This window comes from Osmerus mordax, chromosome 24, assembly GCF_038355195.1.
Source record: "Osmerus mordax isolate fOsmMor3 chromosome 24, fOsmMor3.pri, whole genome shotgun sequence".
Classification (NCBI taxonomy): Eukaryota; Metazoa; Chordata; class Actinopteri; order Osmeriformes; family Osmeridae; genus Osmerus; species Osmerus mordax.
Genome location: NC_090073.1, coordinates 7,194,515 through 7,218,819, shown reverse-complemented (window position 1 = coordinate 7,218,819; position 24,305 = coordinate 7,194,515). Strand labels below are relative to the sequence as shown.

At 48.4% G+C, this 24,305-nt stretch overlaps 4 protein-coding genes across 4 annotated transcripts; 1 reads left to right on the top strand and 3 right to left on the bottom strand.

The window, feature by feature from the left end:
• Positions 1-142: 142 nt before the first annotated feature.
• On the bottom strand, positions 143-3,194 carry polr3d (polymerase (RNA) III (DNA directed) polypeptide D). Its single transcript, XM_067228378.1, has 9 exons — positions 3,093-3,194; positions 2,666-2,834; positions 2,480-2,523; positions 2,239-2,399; positions 1,776-1,900; positions 1,513-1,687; positions 1,136-1,383; positions 571-723; positions 143-475 (listed from the first exon to the last, which is right to left on the bottom strand). The coding sequence occupies exons 2-9, from the start codon at positions 2,819-2,821 to the stop codon at positions 362-364; spliced, it is 1,176 nt and encodes a 391-aa protein (XP_067084479.1). The 5' UTR covers positions 2,822-2,834; positions 3,093-3,194; the 3' UTR covers positions 143-361.
• LOC136933029 (phytanoyl-CoA hydroxylase-interacting protein) lies at positions 3,036-10,690 on the top strand. The gene is made up of 5 exons (XM_067228380.1): positions 3,036-3,082; positions 7,589-7,765; positions 9,563-9,737; positions 9,908-10,025; positions 10,144-10,690. Exons 2-5 carry the CDS (start codon positions 7,601-7,603, stop codon positions 10,688-10,690), a joined length of 1,005 nt encoding a protein of 334 aa, XP_067084481.1. The 5' UTR covers positions 3,036-3,082; positions 7,589-7,600.
• A 732-nt stretch (positions 10,691-11,422) lies between these two features.
• ppp1r3c2b (protein phosphatase 1 regulatory subunit 3C2, duplicate b) lies at positions 11,423-12,411 on the bottom strand. The gene is made up of 2 exons (XM_067228306.1): positions 12,361-12,411; positions 11,423-12,246 (listed from the first exon to the last, which is right to left on the bottom strand). Exon 2 carries the CDS (start codon positions 12,234-12,236, stop codon positions 11,499-11,501), a length of 738 nt encoding a protein of 245 aa, XP_067084407.1. The 5' UTR covers positions 12,237-12,246; positions 12,361-12,411; the 3' UTR covers positions 11,423-11,498.
• A 1,890-nt stretch (positions 12,412-14,301) lies between these two features.
• gins4 (GINS complex subunit 4 (Sld5 homolog)) lies at positions 14,302-16,957 on the bottom strand. The gene is made up of 8 exons (XM_067228212.1): positions 16,706-16,957; positions 16,427-16,513; positions 16,218-16,331; positions 15,964-16,061; positions 15,708-15,796; positions 15,533-15,623; positions 15,190-15,294; positions 14,302-14,709 (listed from the first exon to the last, which is right to left on the bottom strand). Exons 1-7 carry the CDS (start codon positions 16,802-16,804, stop codon positions 15,198-15,200), a joined length of 675 nt encoding a protein of 224 aa, XP_067084313.1. The 5' UTR covers positions 16,805-16,957; the 3' UTR covers positions 14,302-14,709; positions 15,190-15,197.
• Positions 16,958-24,305: the final 7,348 nt, after the last annotated feature.

Genomic DNA, 24,305 nt, shown 5'->3' with positions numbered 1-24,305 from the left:
TACTTACGTTCTGCTTTCTCCACTCATTTTTTGTTTCCAAGGTGAAAAAGGAATAAGTGTTTTCAAGATGTATGTATATCAACAAACTACCACCAAACCTAATCTTTTTTCCCATCACATTAATCCAAAAATAAATAATAGGTTAAATATACAAACTGTATTTTCTTACAAATCCACATTTCAAGTCATCCATTACAGCATACCTATCCTTGTTCAAAATCCAAACTAGACATCTGTGAAACAACGAGATAGGTTGTCATGTCCAGTTGTTGTCATGTCCAGCTGTGACACCGCCAGCGCATATATTATGGTCTGTCGCTGTGTGGAATCCCACATGCGAGCACCCTGTGGCCTACGACACTCAGCTCTCCAGTAGGGCTTCAAAGTCAGGTGAGCAGACCATTTTGTGTTTGATGTGGCCCAGGACAGACATGTCACCAGTCCGACCATCTCCCGTTCCCACCGACACCAGCTCCTGAGAAAGCAAACGGTTTAGGGAAGAAACTGTCGGGTCCAAAACGACATGCACACGAATCCGATGGGGAAACATGATCGTGGTTGTCATCTGACCTGAAGAAAAGCGCATGGCGTCCCCAGTGCCACGTCGAGCGTGATATGTCCTAGGATGAGCTGCACACGACCCGATTTCCTAACCAGCATCTTCCCCACCAGGCCCTCCTGCAAGTCGCTCAGACTGCAAGTGTTGTCCTCCGCTTGCTCCTCCTTCGACAGAGACAACAGCCACAGTGACACACACACACTCCAATAACACACTTGTGCGCACACACCCGGCTCTCACGGTCCCCTGTCCTGACATCAAGCGGAACCTTCTACAGCAGGGGTTCCTGACCCTGGTCCTCGGGCCTCCCTGCCCTGCATGTTTTAGATGTTTCCCTGCTCCATCGCAGCTGATTCAAATGAATGCTCGTTATCCAAGCCTGATAACGACCATTCATTTGAATCAGGTGTGTAACGACCATTCATTTGAACCAGGTGTGTAACAACCATTCATTTGAATCAGGTGTGTTGGAGCAGGGAAACATCTCAAACATGCAGGGCAGGGAGGCCCAAGGACCAGGATTGGGAACCCCTGTTCTTCTAGAGAACTGGTAGGTAGCCCTCCAATTCAACTTACCGGAGATTCTGTTTTTAGCAGCATGGACTGTCCGTCCTCTGACTGCACCTCTGTCTTCACTGGCCTCGCCTCCTTGGTGGGAGGTTGCCCTGGTAACGAATCAGGAAGCTGCATGAAGAACAGCTTCTCGTCTTTGCTCAGGGTGCAGCTCTGCAGAAGCTCCTGCAGGAACTCAGGCTCCGGCATCTCAGGGCGTTTGAACATGGACTCCACCTTCACCTCCAACACCTCCTCCGGTTCCTGTTTCACTGAGACAGAGGGAACAGGAGGCGGTGGCGTCTTGAAAAGAAACCCTCTTTTTAGAAGTGCTTAAAGGAACAACTTGTGACCTGGCTCGGGAGGGTGTAGCTGAAAGCCTGGGGGGGGGTGTCCTGTACCTTTAACTTCAGCAGTGTCCTCCATCGCCTCACTGTCCTCCTCGGGATTCTCCACCTTGTTGTCTTTTTCAACGGTTTCACCAAACTCCTCCTTGAACCCCCAGCCTGACACAGCCAAGGGCAGCTGGACCGGGCAGCTCCTCTCCTCACTCTTCAGGTACGGGTCATCCAAAAACTGACAGAGGAAAGCGGGAACGACTAACGTAATCATGTAGCAGAAGTTTACACACACACGCGTATTGTCCAGTGCTGAATTGTCTCACATTGTCTCGTTCCAGCGAGCGCAAGATCTCTTTGGTCTCTTCCTCCGTCTCTCTCTTCTCCTTCTTGATGTTGATAATGGGTGACGGCCCCACAATAGGGGCTTCTGCCTGTCCTTCCCAGCCACCTGGGAACAGCACCGGAAGATAGGAGTCAGATGGCTGAGCAGTTAGGGAATCGGGATATTAATCAGAAGGTTGCCGGTTCGATTCCCGGCCCGGAAAAATGATGTGTCCTTGGACAAGGCACTTCACCCTACTTGCCTCGGGGGGAATGTCCCTGTACTTATTGTAAGTCACTCTGGATAAGAGCGTCTGCTAAATGACTAAATGTAAGATGATGGACATGCGCTCACACACACACACATACATGCTGAAAGAGCGACGGCCACAAACAACCCCAATTAACAGATGATGGAGGAACACACACACACACAGATTTGGTTTTCCAGAGTGATCTCCTCACCCCTCTTTTTTGTCATCATGTCCGCGGGACCCTGCTCGAAGATGGAGTGGGACTGGATGACCTCAGGACGACCCCGGCCCCTGCCACGCCCGTCCCTCTGACCACGGCCGCCTCGTTCTGCATCCCTTCTGCCTCTGGCGTGTCCACCCTCAATCTTCTGCCTGAGAGAGAAAAACGGCTCATTCTCGGTCGTGAGAATGACATTTCAGAAGGGCGTCCGGAATTCAACAATTGAACTTACTCCTCTTTTGCTTTTCTGCCTATAATGTTGGGAGTGAAGGTTTTCTGAAACAAGAAAACCAAACGGTAAATTAACAGCAGCACCTAACACAAAACGCTTCAAGCCTAGGTCTAGTAATCATGTTCACTGTCACCAAGACACTTGCACTCCTAAGAGAAATGCTCCCTTTACAAAAGGTGTCAATACCTTCTTCACCCCTCCCAATGTAAGGTCCCTGGAGCGCATGGAGGGCAGGCGGCCAGGGGAGATGGTTGCTGGTAGCCTGCGCCCCATCAGCATACCCCTTCCACTCCCACCTGGTGTTGGGGTGCGTGGGGCGTCGCTGGAGCCAGGTTCTGCCATCCTAGCCAAGAGTCTGCATCAGGAGAATATGTTTAGCAGGCCGATTAGGATGTTATCCGCCGAACCGATACCACGACAAGAACTGCTTTACGTTAGCGAGCGAGATAGTTCATTATGAACGTCGTTAAAAGTTAGCTATCCCATAACGTGACAACACATTCACAAGCTAGCAACTGGCAACACATGGTTAGACCACGCTCTGGTGTACCGGGTACAACATGCTACACCCCTCTGTTGTAAAAATGCGATTGTGAACCATAGGTAAGTTTACCTCGATGTTTGTGAAGCTTTCCACCAAATAAACTGTACTGTTCCGAAATGTTATGAACTTTTCTCTCAAAGCTGCACATGAACTGTGACACTACTGATTCACTTTACAATACGCGTTGAAGAGCACCATGTCAATGTGACGTTTATGCCACTCTTCGGGTGCATCAAACTTGCGCAGCACTTCTTTTGCCCTGCGCATTCTAAAGTACCGGTACCTCTTTTACCGTACCAACTGAACGTACAATAACAACTCATTTTTTAAATATTGTAATATGTAAATGTTATCAAGTGTATTTATACATATGGGGTTCAGAGTATGCAGTCTTAAATCGAACATAGAGGACTAAATTGTTTTTAATGATAAATCTTCCAAACTGTATCAACGTCAGGTGCGTGGACAAAATGTAATTTTTAAGGGTCCCATCTTAAAAGAAATTATTGTAAGCAATCAGAAATATGGGGAGGGGGGGGGGGCATGTGAATGAAGGGGCCTGGGCACCCCCAGGCTCCCTCGTGGTAATGCTACTGGAGTTGCTGCCGAGTATGCAATTTATTCATAATTAGTCATTAGAAAAGATTCATTAAAGGACTGTGGAACCTGCAAGGTGTTGCTGTCCCCAGCTGTATTTTGACCTTGTGGCTGTCATGGCATGTCTAATGATGGATGATTGCATTTTAATTCCACTTTGGAATCAGTGAGCTTTACCAGCGCTACATTAGCCAGCCTTTTACAGGAGCTCTGGTCCTAGGCGATAACACTCAGCCAAACCATTGAAAACGTTTTCTGGGTTCATAATATTGTTGTTGCTGTTAGCATAATGAATCATCTCACCCAAGGCTTGATTCAGCTTTTTCCACATGCCCTTATTTCGACAACCACCTAGTTATCATTATTTTAATGCTGTTGTTTTGAGGCTCCTGAAATGTCACATGTTTTCTCTCTCTTTAAAAATTAAGTACAAACCTCACATTTCGAAATATAAGTAAGTATATAGAGACGGCTGTTCCTTGCCCCAGGATTGGTGAGTAGGTTTGTGGGGGTAGCCCATATGGCGCAACATTTGGTCAGAGCTATAAGCTCATCATACACATTTTCATAACATAAAAACATGGGGGACTTTAGCATCCGTCTATAAAAAAACAGATTAGTCGATTTAGGGCAAATGTAGGGCAAAAAAGGCAGCCGAGGTCTTTCACAAACAAGTCGTTCCCTGGGTCAAGTGGGTATTTTCCTCGTTGCTGTGAGGACTAGCAGAGTGTCACCGTCTTTTGTCGGATGAAGCTGTCCCTTCTGAGAGGGCTATTGGTCAGTGATGTGTAATTGCATGACCGTTTGAAAGCGAGTTGATGCTGAATGGTTTCATTATGAATGCTTATGGACCGGCATTACAAATCTCTTGTTTGTGTTCTCAGCAGTTACTGTTGTTAATGTTAAGGCACTGCAGCTACGTACAGCAAAAGAAACCTCTGAGCGTAGAGAGAGAGAGCGAGATTGGAGGATAAAGAGAGGGAGAGAGGTGGGAGTGAGAGATAGAGAGAGGGAGTGCGAACCACGGGATAAAGAAAAAGGAGGTGGGAGGGAGGCAGAGAGGCAGGGAGGGAGGGACGAAGTGTAAACGAGAGAGTGAGAGAGAGAGCGATAGAGAGAGAGAGAGAGAGAGAGAGAGGAGGAGAAGGCAGGCAGTGTGTTCAGCTCCTAATCGTTTTTCATAGGGTATCTATCATCGACTGCAGAAGAGGAGAGGAGTGAGAAGGGGAGGGGACGGTTGGGTATCTCCAGTTACACTCATATCCTCTGCTAGAGGACCTGTCAGACTTTCCAGAGACATTCTGCCGCCAAGCAAAGGTATGGCATCTATTGTTTTATTATGCTGTTGATCTTACTGGTCAGTCTCTTTGTATCTCTGGTCTTCTGAAGTCTAAGTTCCTCTCAGTTAATAGTTAATTTAACAGTTGATTTGATGCTAAATATGTTTTTGTTGTTTTGATATTCCTTGGCAAAATATGTACTGAATCTCTGCTATGTGCCAATGATAGTAAAGACAAGGAGATAGAGACTGAGCGGGAAAAGGCTCACCGAATCAATCAATCAATGATGATTACCATGATCTGATGTGCAGAAACCTGAATAGAGAGCCGACTAAAAGATACACTTTACAATTATGATTTAGAATTTAGATAAAGTGTATCTAATCCTCCATAGCACATATGCATTCTCACTGTCCATGATACCATCTTCTTCACAAGCCATGCAGAGACATCTGCTCCTTTAACCCCGCTCTACTGACTCTCACATATGTTACACCTCACAGCACACGTCCTACGACTCTTATCAAGCCCTTCATCTGCACCTGATACCCACAACTCCAGTAGACAACATCTCTGCGCACCATGGAAACCTCTCTGCCTATTTCGGCTCTGTAGATGCAGTGAAATCCATCATGGCAGTGTCACATGGAGATAAGCTGTGTGATAATGTATGAGTGTAGCAGGTTTATATATCACAGGGCAGAGTGAGTAATGTGCCTTTCATTGGGTTGCTACTATGAACACATTTTCCATGCATAGAACCAGAAGAAAAATGGAGGAAAACAATGCTGGAAAATCAAACACAAACAGGAAGTGCATGAATTACCATATTCAAATTAGACTTAGCCATCTTGATACACACAGTTGATATGTTGGTCCATAGTTTTTTTCTGTTCAAGGGATGCTCCCTATTTAGGGCACATAGTAATGTAGACTAGACTAGACTGACAATTCAGCACACCAATGCATAATTGAGTGCAAGGAAATGTGACGGTTTGAATGATGTGGGAATGCCACATTTGAACATTTGAAACGCCTGAAAATGGGGCGAGCGCGACCGAGGGAACTAGAAATGCTTTGATGACCGTCCTGTGAGAATCTCTTCTTGCCCTCGTTTTCTGTGTGAGAGGACACACAAAGAACACAAGGCGAGAACAACTGCAGCAGCTGGGGGAGACTCACAACACACACACACACACACACGTGAAACCAACAAGCCCCAGAACGCACCCTCCAGCACAACACAAAGGCGCCGGCTCCTCTCTCACCGCATAAGCCTTAATGAGCTGCCGCACCATGTCAATTACGGACTGGACCCGAACCGCTAGAAGCACAAGGCAGATTCGCCCATGTGTGACACAGCCTCACACTATCCCCAAACGAGCTTACAGTCTTTTTTTTCTGCGCTCAGTGTTATTTGCTAGCAACGTGCTCCCAGGAACCTCACTGCTTCAGCATATGCCGTGTTGCGTGTTGGCTTGAGATGGGGGGGAAACGTGCCAGGTGCTTTGTTGTGGGTTTTTTGGCTTTTATGGGATTGGTGGGAAACAGGGCATGGAATCAAAAGGGGTGATGAGGCAGACAAATATCATAACAAGCAATGTAGCAGAGAAACGTTGCACTGTGCGGAATGGAGGAATGAAATCGATAGAGAGACTGTAGAATATCAAGGAGCACATCCAGCCTCAGGACAATATCATAGAGATAATCATTTTTGGGGACACATCAATGGGGCGATCAATTCAGGAGAGGAAAGATGACAGCTAATCAACGCTAGTAGACGTGAGCCACTGTTCTGCCTCACACTCAGTCCAGTATTCAAGGCTGTGTGCACCGGCTTGGATCCCCAGACTGATGACAAACAAATATATGGGGTCATATTTCACCTGGTGGTGTCACCTCCTGGTTTTTATATGCCCTTTATGACTTAAAATGCCTTGAAACTGCTGCAAGAATCCCCTCAAGGTGTTCCTGTTTTGCTGACTCAGCTGTTTCCCTCCATTTCGACGCCGTCCGACAAAACTATAAACGCACGTTTTACGATGCCTGCCATGAGAAATCCCAGATGAGGAATCTGTTAGTGAAATTGCCATTGTGTGAACATAATAGCCTTGACTGTGTGGTTGCCAGGAGACTGTAGGTGGGTTATGAAATGATGGGGACCTGCAGAAGCCCGTCGCTTAGCTGAGGGGCTAATGCAGGGGTTGTTTATCGTAGGGAGGCAAATGTCAGAGAAGGGCAAGAGTAGAGAGGGAGAGAGAGGAGGAGAGAGGGGGAAAGAGGGAGAGAAGGGGAGAGAGGGGGAAAGAGAGAGAGGGAGAGAGGGGAGGGAGGGAAAGAGAGAGGGAGGGGGAAAGAGGGAGAGAGAGGTGTAGAGAGAAGGAAAGAGGGAGAGAGAGGAGAGGGAGGGGGAGAGAGAGGGAAAGAGGGAGAGAGAGGAGGAGAGAGGAGAGGGAGGGGGAGAGAGGGCAAGACGGGGGCCGAGGAGGAGATTGAGAAGCTCTGTAAATAACAGTAGAGGAGAAGTGACCACCGGCTCCTGCGTAAAGGTTAATTGAATTTGGTCTGAACCACTGCTGGCTTTTTAATTGTTATTTTCCTGGAGCAGTGTGTGTCTCCCTCCAGACATTCCTGAGGGGATGAGTGCAGCCGACCTAACGACTCTGACCCTCCTCTTTCTGTTGACAGAAGCCAGCAAACATGGAGCCCCTCTCGACCCCCTGCAATATTCAGATCTGCGAAGTGACCTGTGACTCCTTCCGCATCATGTGGGACATGAGTCCCGAGGACACGGCGAGGGCCACGCACTTCTTCATCGACCTGAGCCGCAAGGAGAGCAGGGATCACAACCGCTTCAAACACAGGGTCTGACTCTCTCTCTCTGACTCTCTCTAACTCCCCCGCCCCCCACGATCCTCTCCCCAAACTCCCGTGCCCAGGATTTCCCTCTCCGATCCTCAAGCTGCCTCTCACTGTCCACATCCATGTTCTTTCTTCCCATCACTCTGCGTCAACCTTGTTCCCCCCACAGTGAGAGGTTTTGATTGCGAAACACGACGCTCCCCCTGCGACCTTTTAAAAACAAAGAAAAAGAAGAGTCATGGCGTCGCGTGAGACGGCATTTTCGTGTTTACATTTACATTTAGTCATTTAGCAGACGCTCTAATCCAGAGTGATTTACAGTAAGTACAGGGACATTCCCCCCGAGGCAAGTAGGGTGAAGTGCCTTGCCCAAGGACACAACGTCATTTTGAACGACCGGGAATCGAACCAGCAACCTTCTAGCCCGATTCCCTAACCGCTCAGCCACCTGACTCCTGTGGCATTAAAACACCACAGACCCAGGGTTCACAGATAAATGGATGCTCATGAGAGCTTAGAGACGTCGCTGCTGCATCACCGATGACGGTGGTGGTGATGTTCTGTGCGTGTCTCCGCTAAAGGGAGACTGGATTCCGTGCGTTGTAAACTGCTTCAGGCCAGTGACTCACATTCGCTTCCTCTCGGATGGCCACAAAACTGACAAACACTGAAAATGCAGCTCTGCACTTTTCATGGTGAGCTGCATTAGCTATCCCAGACCTACCACTGAGCGAACTGATGACTCGGTGCCTCTTTCAGAAACAGGGAAATTGGATTTTATAATGCGATATTTTATTCGATAGGGTGCAAAACCGTTGTTATTTGGGCCATGTTTTGTATCTGTAATTACTTGTGGTTGCGTTCAACTGCACAAACCTCAGTTATGGAGTCTGGTTGCTGAGCGGTTAGGGAAGCGGGCTAGTAATCAGAAGGTTGCCAGTTCGATTCCCGGCCGTTTCAAAATGACGTTGTGTCCTTGGGCAAGGCACTTCACCCTACTTGCCTCGAGGGGAATGTCCCTGTACTTACTGTAAGTTGCTCTGGATAAGAGCGTCTGCTAAATGACTAAATGTAAATATGCTTCCACATCAGCTCCGCATGTTCCAACCAATGAGAAAAAGCCTCACCCCCCTCAGATTCACGCCAGAGAGAGGATGGAAAATTAAAGACGACATGCTCAGTCATCTATTTCCCATCCTTGACACTGACAGAGATGTGTGAAAGCAGTCCTAATCACACCAATTCAAAGATGACTGATTAATGACATATTCCTTCCTCTTGTTCAGCTGAACGAGTGCGCCATTCAGATGGATTGTCAGCTATGCTGATTGAAACACCCCAGTCTCACTCAAACTCATAACTTTCCCTGATTGCACTGCACGCCTTTCCATCACTCGGCAACCAAAGCAGGGTAAACAAGCTTGCATCAGCGTGGTTGCCGTGGATACGCGGCCCTCAGCGCTTGTCGCGGCAAGCAGTGCTTCTTTCGAGACTTGGGCCAAAACAAGACCTCTAATCTCTCCTGAGTCAGGCAGTCTCACTACTCTACAAAGTGATTACATGAAAAACCTTCACACTGGGTGGTTCACGTTTCAACCAACAGGTCGAATGGAGATTGCTGTCTAACTATTGCACCACTGTTCCAATATCAAAATGAACTAACCCATGAATGCTTTTCAAGTGGATGGCCGCTTGCTACTTAAGCTATAGATATAGCCTATGTATACATATCAATTTAAATGTATTTATAGATATATATTTTTTAATCTATGTTTATGTTACTGCATCTGACCCATTCAGGACGTGCCAACTAAGCTGGTGGCCAAGGCGGTGCCCCTGCCCATGGCAGTGAGGGGTCACTGGTTCCTGAGCCCTCGGACTGAGTACTGCGTAGCGGTCCAGACCGCGGTGAGGCAGCCAGACGGGGACTACCTTGTGTCGGAGTGGAGCCAGGTGGTGGAGTTCTGCACTGGAGGTACTGCCTGTTATCCACTCGTTCATGACGAGGTGGGATTCACCTGTTTTATACCGTTAGCATGCACCGTTAGCATGCACGGTTAGCATGCACCGTTAGCATGCACCGTTAGCATGCACCGTTAGCATGCACAGTTAGCGGACGCTGACCGGTATTTGGGCCCCACTCAGATTACGCCATGGACCATCTCCAGCAGCTCCTGGACAAGGCCAAGGGTTCCGCTGGAAGACTCCTGAAGTTCTCGGTGTTCTATCGAAACCAGCACCCTGAATACTTCCAACATGTTAGGTCAGTATCGACACTCTACTCGTGAATTCTGTTTTACAGTAAAAGGGGTTATTCACACTGATACTCACTAGAACCAGAGTTACCCATTCGTCATCCTCCTCTCCTCTCTGCCTGACAGGACAGAGTGTGGGGGAGTGATGCAACCAGCCCTGAAGGACAACAGCGGCAGCCACGGCTCTCCCATCAACGGCAAACTCCAGGGAGTCTTCCTCAGCTGCAACACCGAGTTCGACACGGGCCTCCCCCCCAGCGACTCCCCCTACGGCCCCCTGCGCTTCCAGATGTCCGCCGGACACCTGCTCAACCCCAACACCTGTCTCTACTTTGCAGACTTCTACTGTATGTACACGGCCTACCACTACGTGGTGTTAGTGCTGGCCCCTGCTGGCTCGGAGGGGGATCGCTTCTGCCGCGGCTGCCTGCCCCTGCTGGACCTGTCGGGAAACCCCTTCCTTACGTACACGCCACCTCAGCGGCCGGGGGAGGAGCCTGTCTTCTGCCACGCCAGCGATGTCATCCTGGAGGTGCTGTTCACCGAGCCCCTCCACCTGGAGCAGGGCGCGGTGGGGCAGATCAGCGGGCGCCACCAGCTCATGAGCCTGACCACAGCCAACGCCAAGAAGGACCCCAGCTGCAAGGTGTGCAACATCAGCGTGGGTCGCTGAGCGGGGCGGGGAGGGGCGGTGGAGGTTGTGGAGCCAGGAGGGGTGACGACGACCAACCCTGGATGGTCGCAGTGGTTCTCTCTGCAGAGGAACCGCAGGGACGTTTGCCGCGGAGCTATGGAACCCATCCTATGTAGAGCACAGTCACGTATCTGGGGCAGCCCTCATCATGGGGGCTTACGCATGCTGTTCCCCCCTCCCCCACCATCTCTCTGTTCTAGAACTCTGAATAGTCATGTATCGTAGCAACACATCTGGGTATGGGGCTGGAAGGCTGGTGGGCAGGGAGGGATGAAATGGCTGGGGATGGGGCCAGAGCGTTCAGGGCATTTCATGTACTGGTGACAACCATATTGTACACATGCCATTATTTAAGTCAAGTAACATTGTGTCTGTACATATCTGTGTTCTCCCAGTGGTTTGAGATGAATGCTTAATACTTAACAAATGTTCCCAGCTGCAAGTCTAAATAGATTTATCTGGGGACTCCTAGTTACATCAATTGTTTCTTTACATAAAAACCATCAGATTTCCATCTCACAGAAAGTTTTCTTTTGTGTAAAAACAAATCCCTTATTCAAACTATTTCTGTCCTGAAAACTGACAGTTAAAGGTGAAACAGCGTAATGGCATTAAGAACACAGAACTCTGGTTTCTGTGTGATGACCTATTTCAGTTCCAATTAACGCAAGAGCCTAGCAAGTGTACAATTTCAAACAATACAAATAAACGTAATTAAAAAAATAGTTTAATCCATAACAGAAAGCAACATTACAACAAGAAAAAGTTATGGCGAAAAAAAACCCAATCAGTAACAAAGGATATAGTTCTTCCCGTTGTTGTTATCCCAGAATGGAGTGGTGTAGCCACCAGGCAGATAGTGAAAACAGAATTCTATCTTGTCCTTCTCATCCAGAGCTTTAGGAAAGGCTACGGTAAACTCAAATACGTCTTTATCGTGTCCGCTATACAGCTGCTGAAGGAAAGCACATGGCGCGTCGAGGTAGCTACGCCAGGAATTAAAGGTGATCCGTATGTAGACGTCCTTCTCATAGCTGACGTTCATCACACGGACGGTCCCGTGAATGGCAGAGGCAGACACGCTGCAGTTCTCCAGGAGGACCATCACATCCTGCAGCCTGGAAGCGAGGTCTGGTGCGGGTAGTTGAAAGCCTAGCCTCCACTGTGGCCCCTGTCTGCATGTGCTGACGGTGCCGTTCGTCATGGCCCCCAGGTCCCGTAGCGACGGTAGAAGGGTCATTTGAGGACGCTCCTCAATCTCAAACAAGACTCTCACGGCTGTTAGGGACATTCCTTTGGAGTCAGCGAAAACCACACGCTTCTTCGTTTGTTCCCGATAATGTCCATCATCTCTCTGGAACATTGCGGAGGACGGGCTGGAGAACTTCTCGCGTTGAGTGTTTCGAATGCAGGGTCGAAGGGCTTTCAGATCCGTCCCACGGAAGAGTGGGGGCAGGGGAAGGAGCTGGCAGAAGAACAGGCCCTGGTCCTCGGGGGCCTGGACAATAGACCCTCCAGCAGGCATTCCTAACAACCTAGTTGGGAACGACAAAGGTGAACCAACAAGAATAGCCCATAGAATATTCTACAACCACCTAATAATTAATCCACGACAGGATGTAATTCTGTTCTTAAATATCACAAGCTACCATTTTCTCTGTAAAATGAACCGTAGCCTGCCCTTTTAGAAAGTTTATTCTAGAAGACAGGAAACATATATTGTAGGCTAACTGTTCTTGGTTGTCATTTATTTCTCTTGAGTGAGTAGATCCAATACTTATACCTCCTCTTCCTTCCTTTTTAAGAATGTCCCACATGCCCCGCCCCCAAATTCTTATGAATAATCAACTAATCAACTTAATCCTTCGTTGGCAATTGCGCAATATACAACACATAGTCGCTGTTTGATGACCAGAAGAACAAAGCATTTACCTGTAAATGAACAATGATCGCATCACCACCAAGTCACATGATAAGACAGAGATTAGATTAGTATTGATTGTTGTGGTGGGGTGTTGAAGCACAGACGTTTCAGTAACTCAGCACTCCACAGGTAGGCCTATGGGGACTGTTTCGATAACTGGTTCTATTCCTGGCGCTATTGATCGAACCATGGTCGCACTGAACCCTGGGCCGGGGTCCAATTAAACCTTCTGCTGAAGGTCATCCCTTCTGTCGGTGTCTGGTGGCCCACAGACCTTCTCCGGTGCCTTTTCTCCGGTGCTTAGCAGACGTGACCGGAGGAACGCCATGTTACGCAACAGCCTGGACATCAATCACCAGGACGTGACAGAAAAACGATCCAGATTAATTACTCCTTTACATACTATTTGTACTATAGGCCTATGTAAAGTTGGCTTACATGGGCTATTATGTGAATTAACATACTACTTTAGTGACCCCATTTTGATGAGTACTCTGCATCTAGCTGCAAACTTTTATAATTAATGTATAGGCTGTCAATCAATGAATGTTAAGTCACAACAGGTATACTTACAAGAAGCATGTGCATAATTACACACTACCCAGCTTAGTTCAATATAATTAGGCTACATTGCAGTGATGAGTGGAAGTAAAAAGTAGTACTTCCAATGAAGTATCTTTAGGTAAAAGTAAATTACAACACACATTGACTTTTGTCAGTTCAGATGATGAAATCCCCATGATTAAGCAGGATAGGAAGTTTCTTTAATGTTGCGATATAAATCAGCCGTCACAGCAGGACTCCAAAGAAGCAACATCAAAATGATGTGGCAACTTTTTGGGTTGGGACCTGACGTGTCGTCTTGCACGTAGCTGTTAGCGCTTTAGTCAGAACCAAACCACCAGGTTATTCATTGGAAGCCATCGATGTCAGGCCAGGTAGTAGAACACAGAGGGCTCAGTCTATAAGGTGATTGGAGGATAAGGGCCAGCGGGCTCAGTCTATAAGGTGATTGGAGGATAAGGGCCAGCGGGCTCAGTCTATAAGGTGATTGGAGGATAAGGGCCAGCGGGCTCAGTCTATAAGGTGATTGGAGGATAAGGGCCAGCGGGCTCAGTCTATAAGGTGATTGGAGGATAAGGGCCAGCGGGCTCAGTCTATAAGGTGATTGGAGGATAAGGGCCAGCGGGCTCAGTCTATAAGGTGATTGGAGGATAAGGGCCAGCGGGCTCAGTCTATAAGGTGATTGGAGGATAAGGGCCAGCGGGCTCAGTCTATAAGGTGATTGGAGGATAAGGGCCAGCGGGCTCAATCTATAAGGTGATTGGAGGATAAGGGCCAGCGGGCTCAGTCTATAAGGTGATTGGAGGATAAGGGCCAGCGGGCTCAGTTTATAAGGTGATTGGAGGATAAGGTCCTCAGAGACAGCAGCTACTACACACTTCCTGTTTGATAAATCACACAAACTTGAACATCCTTAAATTTACTTTTCGTCATTTAGCAGGCGCTCTTATCCAGAGCGACTTACAGTAAGTACGAAAAAAACAGTCAGACCACAGGAAATATGAGTATGATGGCTCATTCTAAAAGAGAAAATTATCACAATGTGGAAATCATTGCAATACCATCCAACCTGAAACAAGACAACTCAAGTTCACACCAAAACTGTTTATTTACAAAAGGGAACACATCACTAAATGAACAACAGAACAATTACTACACAAAATATTGTCATTGCTAAGACGGAAGTTGTCACCCTATCTAAGTGTCATGGGTGTGTGAAAGTGTATGTGTGTATCTCATTTATGGAGGGCCTGTCCTGTAATCACATACAACAATCACAGTCTCTTACACAGTTTCCTGGAGTAGAGGCTGTTTCCCCTCAGGTAAGTAGTGCAGTTGAGAAGGCCCTGTCCACAGAGGGGCTCATTCCTGGATCTTTAGGGTCCTAATTAGAACACGTCCACTTTCATTTGCTCATAGGAGTTCAATAATGAGCCGACGAGATCCTCCAGTCAACCATCCCAAACCGAAGCGAGCAACACACTGCATCTCAACCGAGGATAACAGGCACCTGCAAAAAAGAGGGGGGAAAAAAAGAGACCAAATTCAGAAAAGATATTGACACACTATCAGAAAATGTATATTCTGTCATATTCTGCAGTTGATATAACTGGCCAGCCAGTTGTGACAGCATAAAATAATCAGATTTCTTCTATCAGTGTTTTCCCAAAGCTGTTTCGGTAAGCCCTGCTGAGACATACATCTACACACTGGGAGGATTAGGACTTCCAATGTCCAAGAGCCATGGACGCATTCAAACGTCAAATCCCCTCATTACCGTTCCGGCAATGTGGTGTCAGATAGAACAAATTTCGGTTGCCATGAAACAATGTCCAGAGCAAAAAGTGTGGGCTAAAAATAGTGACAGAAAAAAAAAAAAAAACGAGGCTTATGTAACATATACATCACAGTCAGGCAAAGACCATGGGTGTGTATACAGTATAGAACATGACCTTCAGAACACGTGAAGGACTAAAACACAGACTAGTACCTGGATAGTTAAATGAGCTGTACCGCTCCAGAGGAAACAAACGGGGCTATGGTCCGATATCGTATTAGATGCTGTGAACCTTCCTCGAAATCGACAACATACTCTCTGAAGGAAAACAAACAAAACAAACATACACATAAGGCATCTGGTGTACTTTCATTGAAAAGGATTGTTTGATCAGTCCATAATTCAATTTCACCATTCACTGCTCACTGTCGATGATGAAATACGGATGTAATGAGTTGTAGGCTAATACCGCCACCTAGTGGACAGTAAGAGTACATGCAGACTGGTGTTAGGTGGGCAGCAGGTTGGGGACTAGTCTGCCATGCAGGTGTGTTACCTCTGGTCATCAGTCTCAGGCTCCACCATGATGTTCTCCTGTCTCTCCTTCACTCTCAGGAACACAAAGGAGTCCAGGCATGGCTCTGGCACTATGGTAACCACACAAACACATCAATAAACATTTTGAAATTGTTTGGATAGATCGACGTGCTTTTACATTTGACAGCTCCTACCAGCTTTCAGCATGTCCACCGTCTGCAGGTTAGGGGGCATGTGTTTTAAAGCTACAGCCTTCAGATACATCTCTGTGTTGGCTAGGTATCTGTACAGTGGATCAGGGAAACAGATTAGTGGTTCGATATTGCTGCGTTCCATGGAGAGAGAGAGACAAGGAATGTACTGCAGAACACAAACACACCTGACCCACAGAACCCTCCCCTCTCTGTGTCAGTGTAGCAGAGCTGAAAAGTTAAAGAGCAGGAAACTAACTCTTTGGCAAAAGCGAACTCCTCCGGAGACAGGAAGGATGGATCTCCCTCAGCCCGTGACTTCTCTTTCTCCAGGACATGCGAGAAGAATTTTTCGATCTAAACATGCAGAACGAATCAGAAATGAATGGAACTTGGGAGGAGCGTTGCTAGGTCATATAGTATCGATCCGAGTAACGTTGACATCCCTCTACTCATGACGTCTAGGTCATTTAGCCTATACGTCATGCATTCATGGTTTAACTGCTGGCCTACCTTCTGGAGACGGGACCGCAGGTAGCTACTGAGAACGAAGCGGATCCTGTCTATCTCCATACGGTGTATACTGGCCTTCAAGTCACCTTTCCTAACCCTCTGCAGGTTAGCCTCCTATGCAGGGACGACATAATTGTCGTTAGCTTTAAAGCACGAACGAGCACGAAAGTAAAGTGCGAAAACATAACCTGGGTGATATGTTTACATACCATATGAGTGAGTTGCTCCATCACACATTCTACCATCTCTGATTTATTCTCGAGAAGTTCAGGAGAAAACTTCTCATTCAGCCAGGCCTAGAAGAAGACGGGAAGATACATTGTTGCTGTGTCGAGATGTGTCTCACCACGGCAAGTGTCACAGGTCTTGCCTTTGCTTTTGTTCTTTTGTGCTAGTAACGGAGTTTGCAAAGGACACCCGACCTCAGAAAGTTAACCAGAAAAGCCTCACAACATCTCTCAAACAACAATTAACTTCTGGGATATTACCTCCTCTAGCTTAGTAATTAGCTCTGCCGGAGTCATCACATCTTCTTGACTGTCATCTCCGCTGATATCGCTGCCAACATCAGATATGGCATCAGACATGACTGCACCGACTAGCAAAATGTGCTACACGAATACCGAAAAATCAGAAGGATAACGAGCTAGCTATCACTTGAAGTACATTTGCTAAGTTGTAACTTTACGAAAATAGAAGTAATGAATTTTAAAGGAACAGCAGCTTAGAGTAAACGACAAGCGTGTACACACGAAATTGAGCTTGCTTCCGGTGCAAAATTCCCGCGCTCAGGGTTGACGTAATTTTGTAGTCCAACCCGGAAGTTCCCTTGACAAAAAGCCGTCTGTTCTTTTCGGTACAATTGTCACAGACAGAAACCAGAAACGGGTTGTATTTGTTGTATTTTAGTCCCCCCCCAACCCCCCCCCCCCCCCCCCCCCCCAAAAAAAAACAATTCTGCTTGATTTCAATTTTCCAAATCTTCAACTAAATGTTTCGTTTTCATTGGTGGGCGGGCCTTCAGAGCCCGCTTGCTTCATTGAAAAAGAGTGTGTGTTCGCCAGGGCCTATGTATTGTGTGAGATTTTACAACGAGTTTACAAAGCTGTCCAAGATTCGACCGCGCAAGTGTCATAAGTTTAAAGACGGTAGGACTCCAACACAGGAAACATCCTCGAACGATCTCCAGAGGCCAGGTTGTGCAATTCCTACCTCACCACTAGATGGAGACCTCAGCCCATATGTTTAGCTGCAGAAAGGCTTCACAGATGTTCATCCTGGTTCACCGGAGCAGTGACTCTCAAGCTGGATGTGTGACACACAAGCTTGTCTGTCACATTTTGTCACAACATGTGTCAAAACCAGTCACACCTATCCTTCCTTCTGCTGTGCGTGTTTATGTCTGTATGTGTGTTCGTGCTTGCACGTGTGTGTGTGTTTGGGTCAGGTAAAGGTTGTGCGCGTGCAGGTGAAATAGTGTGTGTTGCCAGAGCAGATGATGTGGCTGCTATGGAAGGACAAGGTGGCAGAAACATTTTTGACAGCTTACCAAATGAGCCCTGGGAATTGTTTGTGTGAGTACATCATGTGTTTGTGTGTGAGAGCGTATATGTGTGTGTACACGCGAGCAACAGCCTGCCACAGAGGCTGACAGAAAATAAACATGTTCCAGTAATTAACCTTGACAGGCTCAATGTGCCGCCAACAGCAGAAATGTGCTAATGACACAATTAATCCATAATTAAGGCATGCTGTCTCATAACCGCTACACAGGCCCTGGTTAGCATGGCATGGCCCGGTCTGAACCTGTCTGGTCTGGGCTGGTCTGGTCTGTTCTGGCCAAGTCTTGTGTGACATATATTAGGTCATACTGTTTAATGGAAGTTCACTTCCATTCATTGTCCTGACTGTGTACTGTGGCCATGTCTGTCTCTGTGTGTGTGTGTGTTTTAATCAGAGTACTACTTTAGCATGCCTCTCATCTCTGAGGATCAGGTACCCAGTTAACACACGACAGAACAGACTACCCCCTGCTGGTGGAACTTGGTACCACGCCTCTCACCCTACCTGCTAGGAAAGATGCTGTCATTGTGCCACCAAAGCTGCCAAACACCTGAATACCCCTTCTCTCCCTCCCCTCTCTCCCCCCTCTCTCCCTCGACCTCTCTCCTTCCTCCTTCTCTACCCCCTCTCCCCTGTCTCTCCCTCCCATCTCTCCCACCCTCATTCCCTCCCTCCCCTCCCCCACACCACCCCAACCCCCTCCCTCTGAAGAACAGCTAATTACTGATTAAACTGTTCTCAGCATATGGTAATCTCTCCTAATAATGGTCCTGTGTGTGTGTTAGATCTGTCTCTGGGTTCGATTAAGGGGGTCTGGGACAGTGGAATGGACAAGTTAGAGAGAGAGAGACAGAGAGAGACAGAGAGAGACAGAGAGAGACAGAGAGAGACAGAGAGACAGAGAGACAGAGAGAGAGTTGTCAGGCTGCATCTAAAGGAGAAGTGAGAGTATGTAACCCATCTCACACAGTGGTGTACGTCTCCATTCGTGTCTGTCTCACGAAAGGTTGAAAAATAAATAAAGTTTATTATCTCGGCGCTTCAGTTCACATTTCAAAGTCGGCGTAATCCTACATGCAAATACCATGGAACTGCTATGTCCACACGCAAGCACGTACTGTCTCGGTATTTGCGTTGCTTGGTGTGCGTGTGTGTGTGTGTGTGGAGGGGGGGTGTTTGTCTGTGGCAGGTTCCCTGTCAGAGCCTGTCAGCGACGTCAGACGAAGCGCTGACAGGTGTGTGTCACCTCATCACTAAACTGTCAGCACCGGGGGGGGGGGGGGGGGTGGGGGGGGGGAGGGGGAGGGGGGGGGGGTGACGATAAAGGACAGCAGTCGTCTGCCTCTCAGCCTGACCCATTTCTCTCTCCTGGCTGACACACACACACCTGTCTGTCTCGCTAACACACACACACACACACACCGTACTCTCTCTGTGAAACACACAGTGTTCACACTCACACACTCTTGGCATGCTCGCACACACGCAGTCGAGTCCTATGTAGGACAGAGGTTGCCTGCGGCTAGCCCGTCATTGCCACTGACTAGCATTGCAAATGAAAACCCTCAATCTGACTCATCTCTCATCCTCCAAAGAGACTGCTGGTCCCGCTGATCAAAGACTAGATGTACCCTCCCTCCCTCCCTCCTTCGCCTCCTCCCCAATCCCTGCTCCCCTCCTCTTCCTCCTCTCCTCTCCTCCCCCCTTCCCACCCCCCCCCTCTCCCTGTTTGATCCGAGATCACACCCTCCAAGCCTGCTCTATGCGGAGCATGTGTTTATGTACTTTGTCACTCAGAAAGATGAGATGTATTGGCAGAAGGAGAGGGATGTTTGAGGCAGTACTTCCTGTAGGAGTTTCTTCGGTTTACTCTGCTGTGGACAAATCGCTGACACTTTTATGGCAGGACAGAGGGGAGGGGTGGACGTGGGGAGGGGGCGGGGGGGGGGGGTGCTGGAGAGTGAAGCAGGGAGAGGGAGGTGGGAAGAGAGAGATGGAGGGGAATGGAAAGAGAGGGAAAGAGGGAGAGAGAGAGGGGGAGGAGGAGAGGAGGAGAGCTGACAGAGACAACAGGAGAGAGAGAGAGGAAGAAAGAGATGGTGAATGACAGGCTGATGACAACACCAAGGCTGCTCCCAGAATCCTCTCTGCTCTGAAACATTGACACTGTTGAGGCAGCATGCTGAAAAGCTTTGGCCAAGGTCATTGTAACATGATGTTATGTGTGTGTATGTAATGTGTTTAAGTGCATGTGGTGTGTGTGATGTGTGTATGTGTGTGATGTGAGTATATGTGTGTATAGTGTGTGTATACATGTGTGGGGAGCTTGTTTATGTGTGATGTTTGTTTACATGTGTACACAGATATACTCAGATAGCAGATATTTAAGGTTTAGTGTTGTATGATGTGGTGTATATGTATTGTGTGTGTGTGGAATAAGGGGGAATCTGGCTCCTGTTCCTTCAATCTCTCTGGTTGCTATGTGTGTGTGTGGGGGGGGGGGGAGGGGGGGTGGTGGTGGCTGTCCCTGGTCCTCAGATACCCTGCCACTCAGGGTGACATACCCTGTGCTGACAGCAGCCTCTTACACGTGTCACTCGACATTACCCCCCCCCCCCCCCCCCCACACACACACACACCCAGACACGCAGACATATACACACACAGCCAGGGCTAGCAGCACTGGCTAGCTCTGATTTCACCGCTCTCATGATGAACTATAAAGTACACGTTCTGTGGTGTGACAGCCTCCTGTCCTCCGGGCGACGTTCCTGTCTGGTGGTTTCGTGGATGTTCCCTGGGAGGGAACCCTGGGAAGGAACCCTGGGAACCCAGCGGTACTACACTGAACGTTCTCTTTGTTATTGTCCTCGTGTGAGGTTCTGTGGTCTCCAGGTGGATCGTGGGCGTAAACCTGACACTTCGCTACACTTGTGACTCCGCCCCCACCCCCCCCCCCCTCTCCTTCTTCTCCTCTCAGCTGCCCAGCAGAAACACTCAGGTGCTCAGACACTCTGTGTGTGTGTGCGGCGCAATAGCAGGTGGGTAGGGGAAGATGTCTATGTGTCTGTGTGTCTCTGTGTGTGTGTGTGTGTTTTTGTGTGCCTGTGTGTCAATGTGTCTGTGTGTGATTAAAGATGTATGAAAAGATGTTGTAACCCCTGTCATAACAGTGGGAGGAACAGAGACTGTGTGTGTGTGTGTGTGGCAGGGCCACGGAGAGAGAGGGCAGATAATTGAGCGTGCAGCAGAATATCATCACCCACAGAGCTCACTCACTGTAGGATCACCCACACCTCACACACACACACCCACACCTCACACACTAACTCACCCGGGCATCACATACACACACACACACTAACTCACCCTGGCATCACATACACACACACTAACTCACCCTGGTATCACACACACAGACATACACACACGCTAACTCACCCTGGTATCACACACACAGACATACACACACGCTAACTCACCCTGGCATCACATACACACACAGACATAAATCCATCCATCCACCTTCCCTCCCTCCCTCCCTTCTTTCCATCTTCCCTCCTCTCCCCCCCCCCCCCCCCCCTCAACAGTGTTACTAATGCGGAGGTGATTGAGGAGGCCAGTATGAGGGGGGTGACAGTGCTCATCTCTGCCTTCTGATGAATGGCCTCTCCGGGCCTCCCTACAGCCCATTACCACCTGATTAATCTGCCCTGCTTAAGTCAATAACTCACCCGCTCCACAACAAAGACTCCGACGGGGGAGAGGGGGACGAGGGACGAGGGGGCAGAGAGAAGGGGAGACAGGGGAGGAGTTCTGAGAAACAGTGGAACGTGGATGAGATGTGTCGTGGCAGGACATGCAGGAGGAGAGCACAGGGAGACAGTCTAGGATGAAGGGGAAGGGCAGCAGTCTTTGTGGGTTATTGGTCTGGTCGTGTCTGTCTCCTGTCCCCCCCCCACACCAACACCTGACGACCCCAGACACCCCCAGCAGACACCCCCTCCCTCTTTCCACCACCAGACACACAGTCTGCGTGTCCTCCAGTCAGGCTCCTCTCAGCGCTGGAGACACAAGATTAGGGTTAGATAACCGCTGTTGTTAATTGTTTGTAATGGGAGTGTGTTCGGGCCGCATCTGGGTTTAGTCTCTGGGAGATGTGTGTGTGTGTGTGTCTGTGTAAGACAGAGATAGAGAGAGAGACAGAGAGATATATAGAGAGAGTGCAAAAGACACAGAGAGAGACTGAGAGAGAGAGAGAGAGTCTGAGAGACTGAAAGAGAGACAGAGAGAGACTGAGAGAGAGAGAGATGAGAGAGAGAAAGAGAGAGAGAGAGAGAGAGAGAGAGAGAGAGAGAGAGAGAGAGGAAGCTTGGGATGGTGGTTGTCACTCATGATGTCTAATCAAGTTCATCTCCTGATACAGAGCATCAGTAGATAACCCAGAGCCTGGCTTCTTCCTCATTCACTGACAGACAGACACAGTCACACACACACACACACACACACACACACAGAGACAGACATGAAGAGAGACACCGGGTCGATAGGATTTTCTCCATAGAGACATCCATTTCCTAATTGGTTTAAAATGTCATTACACAACTTTGATTGAAAGTGACATTCTCTTCATGGGGACAGCGTGCTGGCCAGACCGTTTCAGACACACACACAAACAACAGCGACAAAGGGACAAACATCAAAAATGGCCAGACTGACACACACACACACACTAACCCCAAGACCCCCCCCCCCCCTCCCCTCTCTCTCTCTCGCTCTGTGGCCTGAGGAAACATAGGGCAATTAGAGTCATAAATAATAATGGGACTGGCTACATGACATGGTGAGTGATGGCCGCCCTCACAAAGCTCATTTACATGACTGTGTAGCAATCATCAGCCCTCTAATGGTACGCTAAGCAAATGAGCCGCTCGGAATATTGTGCAATTTATCGCAAGTCAACTGGCACCAGACTGCAGTCTATAAATCACGTTAAAACACATGCCCCAATGACAGCTAAATCAACATGAAGTAATTGCTTTGAAATGTGGAGGAACTGAGTTGCCAGACGAGAGGGGGGGGGGGGGGGGGAGAGAAGGGGGGAGTGGAGGAAAAGGAAGGGAGTGTGACAGGGCAACGGGAGTGGTGGAGAGAGTCCGAATGGATGGGGAGTCGGGGAGGCGTGTTTCTAACCTTGCCGAGGCTCTGGGAATGTACAAGATAGAAATTAAGTAAAGGACAGACTCAGGAAGACACGAGAGATGAGAGAGTGACAGAGAGAGAGACAGAGAGAGAGACAGAGAGAGAGACAGAGAGAGAGGCAGAGAGAGAGAGAGACAGAGAGAGAGAGGCAGAGAGAGAGAGGCAGAGAGAGAGAGAGACAGAGAGAGAGAGGCAGAGAGAGAGAGGCAGAGAGAGAGAGAGAGAGAGAGAGAGAGAGAGAGAGAGAGAGAGAGAGAGAGAGAGAGAGAAAGAGAGAGGCAGACATGTTTGGAGTGAACAGCAGAGGGGGTGTGAGTTAACTGGTCATGCAGGAACAAGCTCCACAGTCACAGCCCAGGACCTCCAGGACACACACACTTGCCAAGCTCAGGACTGTTCAGTGAATGAGTGCTTTTAAGTCTGTCAGCTGCTGTGAATGATTAACAGCGTGGGTTTGAAGCTGTCAGCAACAAGAGGCACCCGTGTGTGTGTGTGGATGTGTGTGTGTGTGTAGATGTGTGTGTGTGTGTGTGTGTGGGTGCGTGTGTGTGTGTGTGTGTGTGGATGTGTGTGTGTGTGTGTGTGTGGATGTGTGTGTGTGTGTGTGTGTGTGTGGATGTGTGTGTGTGTGTGTGGGTGCGTGTGTGTGTGTGTGTGTGTGTGTGTGTGTGTGAGGAGGGGCAAACACTGGCTTGTCCATCAGTGTCCATTACCCTGACAGAGAGTGAGATTAATGACCACAGGGTCAGAGAGAGGCACAGAGAACCAACACACACACACACACACTCATAAACATCCACAAACACACACCAAAACACATCCACAAACACGCACCAACAGACACACAGTCTGGGCACTGGAGTGAGAAGTACACGTCCACAAACCTCGGTGTGAAATCAGGTTTGAAATGGAGAACTGCAACTCTTTAGTGTGAATGATGAGTCAACATAGCAAAGGGGGGGGGGGGGGTGTCCTTAATAGTACTGCTTGCCTACCCACAGACCCCCCCACCCTCACACACAACACACCCACACACACCCGACCCCATTAGAAGACCCAGGGGGTGTGGAGGATGCAGAACCTTCTACCCAGCAGTTGCTTCTCTTTGTGTCTGTATTTAAACACTTCAAAAGAGCATCTCTATATTAATCACCAAGCCTCACACACACACACACACACACACACACACACACACACACACACACACACACACACACACACACATACACAGGCACACACACAGCCTCTCCAAGATCGCAAAATAATTTGCATAATGACCAGGACCACTGATAAGCAACCTATCACAGCTAATGCAGAGGCTTG

Bases quoted from the DNA above. Each gene is read 5' to 3' on its own strand.
- polr3d (XM_067228378.1), bottom strand. From the start codon at position 2,821: ATGGCAGAACCTGGCTCCAGCGACGCCCCACGCACCCCAACACCAGGT. The intron at 1,901-2,238 runs GTGAGGAGATCA...TGCTGTTCCCAG, and splicing joins CATGATGACAAAAAAGAGGG to GTGGCTGGGAAGGACAGGCA. The intron at 1,384-1,512 runs GTACAGGACACC...CCTCTGTCTCAG, and splicing joins GGACACTGCTGAAGTTAAAG to TGAAACAGGAACCGGAGGAG.
- LOC136933029 (XM_067228380.1), top strand. From the start codon at position 7,601: ATGGAGCCCCTCTCGACCCCCTGCAATATTCAGATCTGCGAAGTGACC. The intron at 7,766-9,562 runs GTCTGACTCTCT...TGACCCATTCAG, and splicing joins ACAACCGCTTCAAACACAGG to GACGTGCCAACTAAGCTGGT. The intron at 9,738-9,907 runs GTACTGCCTGTT...GGCCCCACTCAG, and splicing joins GGTGGAGTTCTGCACTGGAG to ATTACGCCATGGACCATCTC.
- ppp1r3c2b (XM_067228306.1), bottom strand. From the start codon at position 12,236: ATGCCTGCTGGAGGGTCTATTGTCCAGGCCCCCGAGGACCAGGGCCTG.
- gins4 (XM_067228212.1), bottom strand. From the start codon at position 16,804: ATGTCTGATGCCATATCTGATGTTGGCAGCGATATCAGCGGAGATGAC. The intron at 16,514-16,705 runs GTAATATCCCAG...GTCTTCTTCTAG, and splicing joins TAATTACTAAGCTAGAGGAG to GCCTGGCTGAATGAGAAGTT. The intron at 15,295-15,532 runs GTAACACACCTG...GTTTTCCTTCAG, and splicing joins CCTGAGACTGATGACCAGAG to AGAGTATGTTGTCGATTTCG.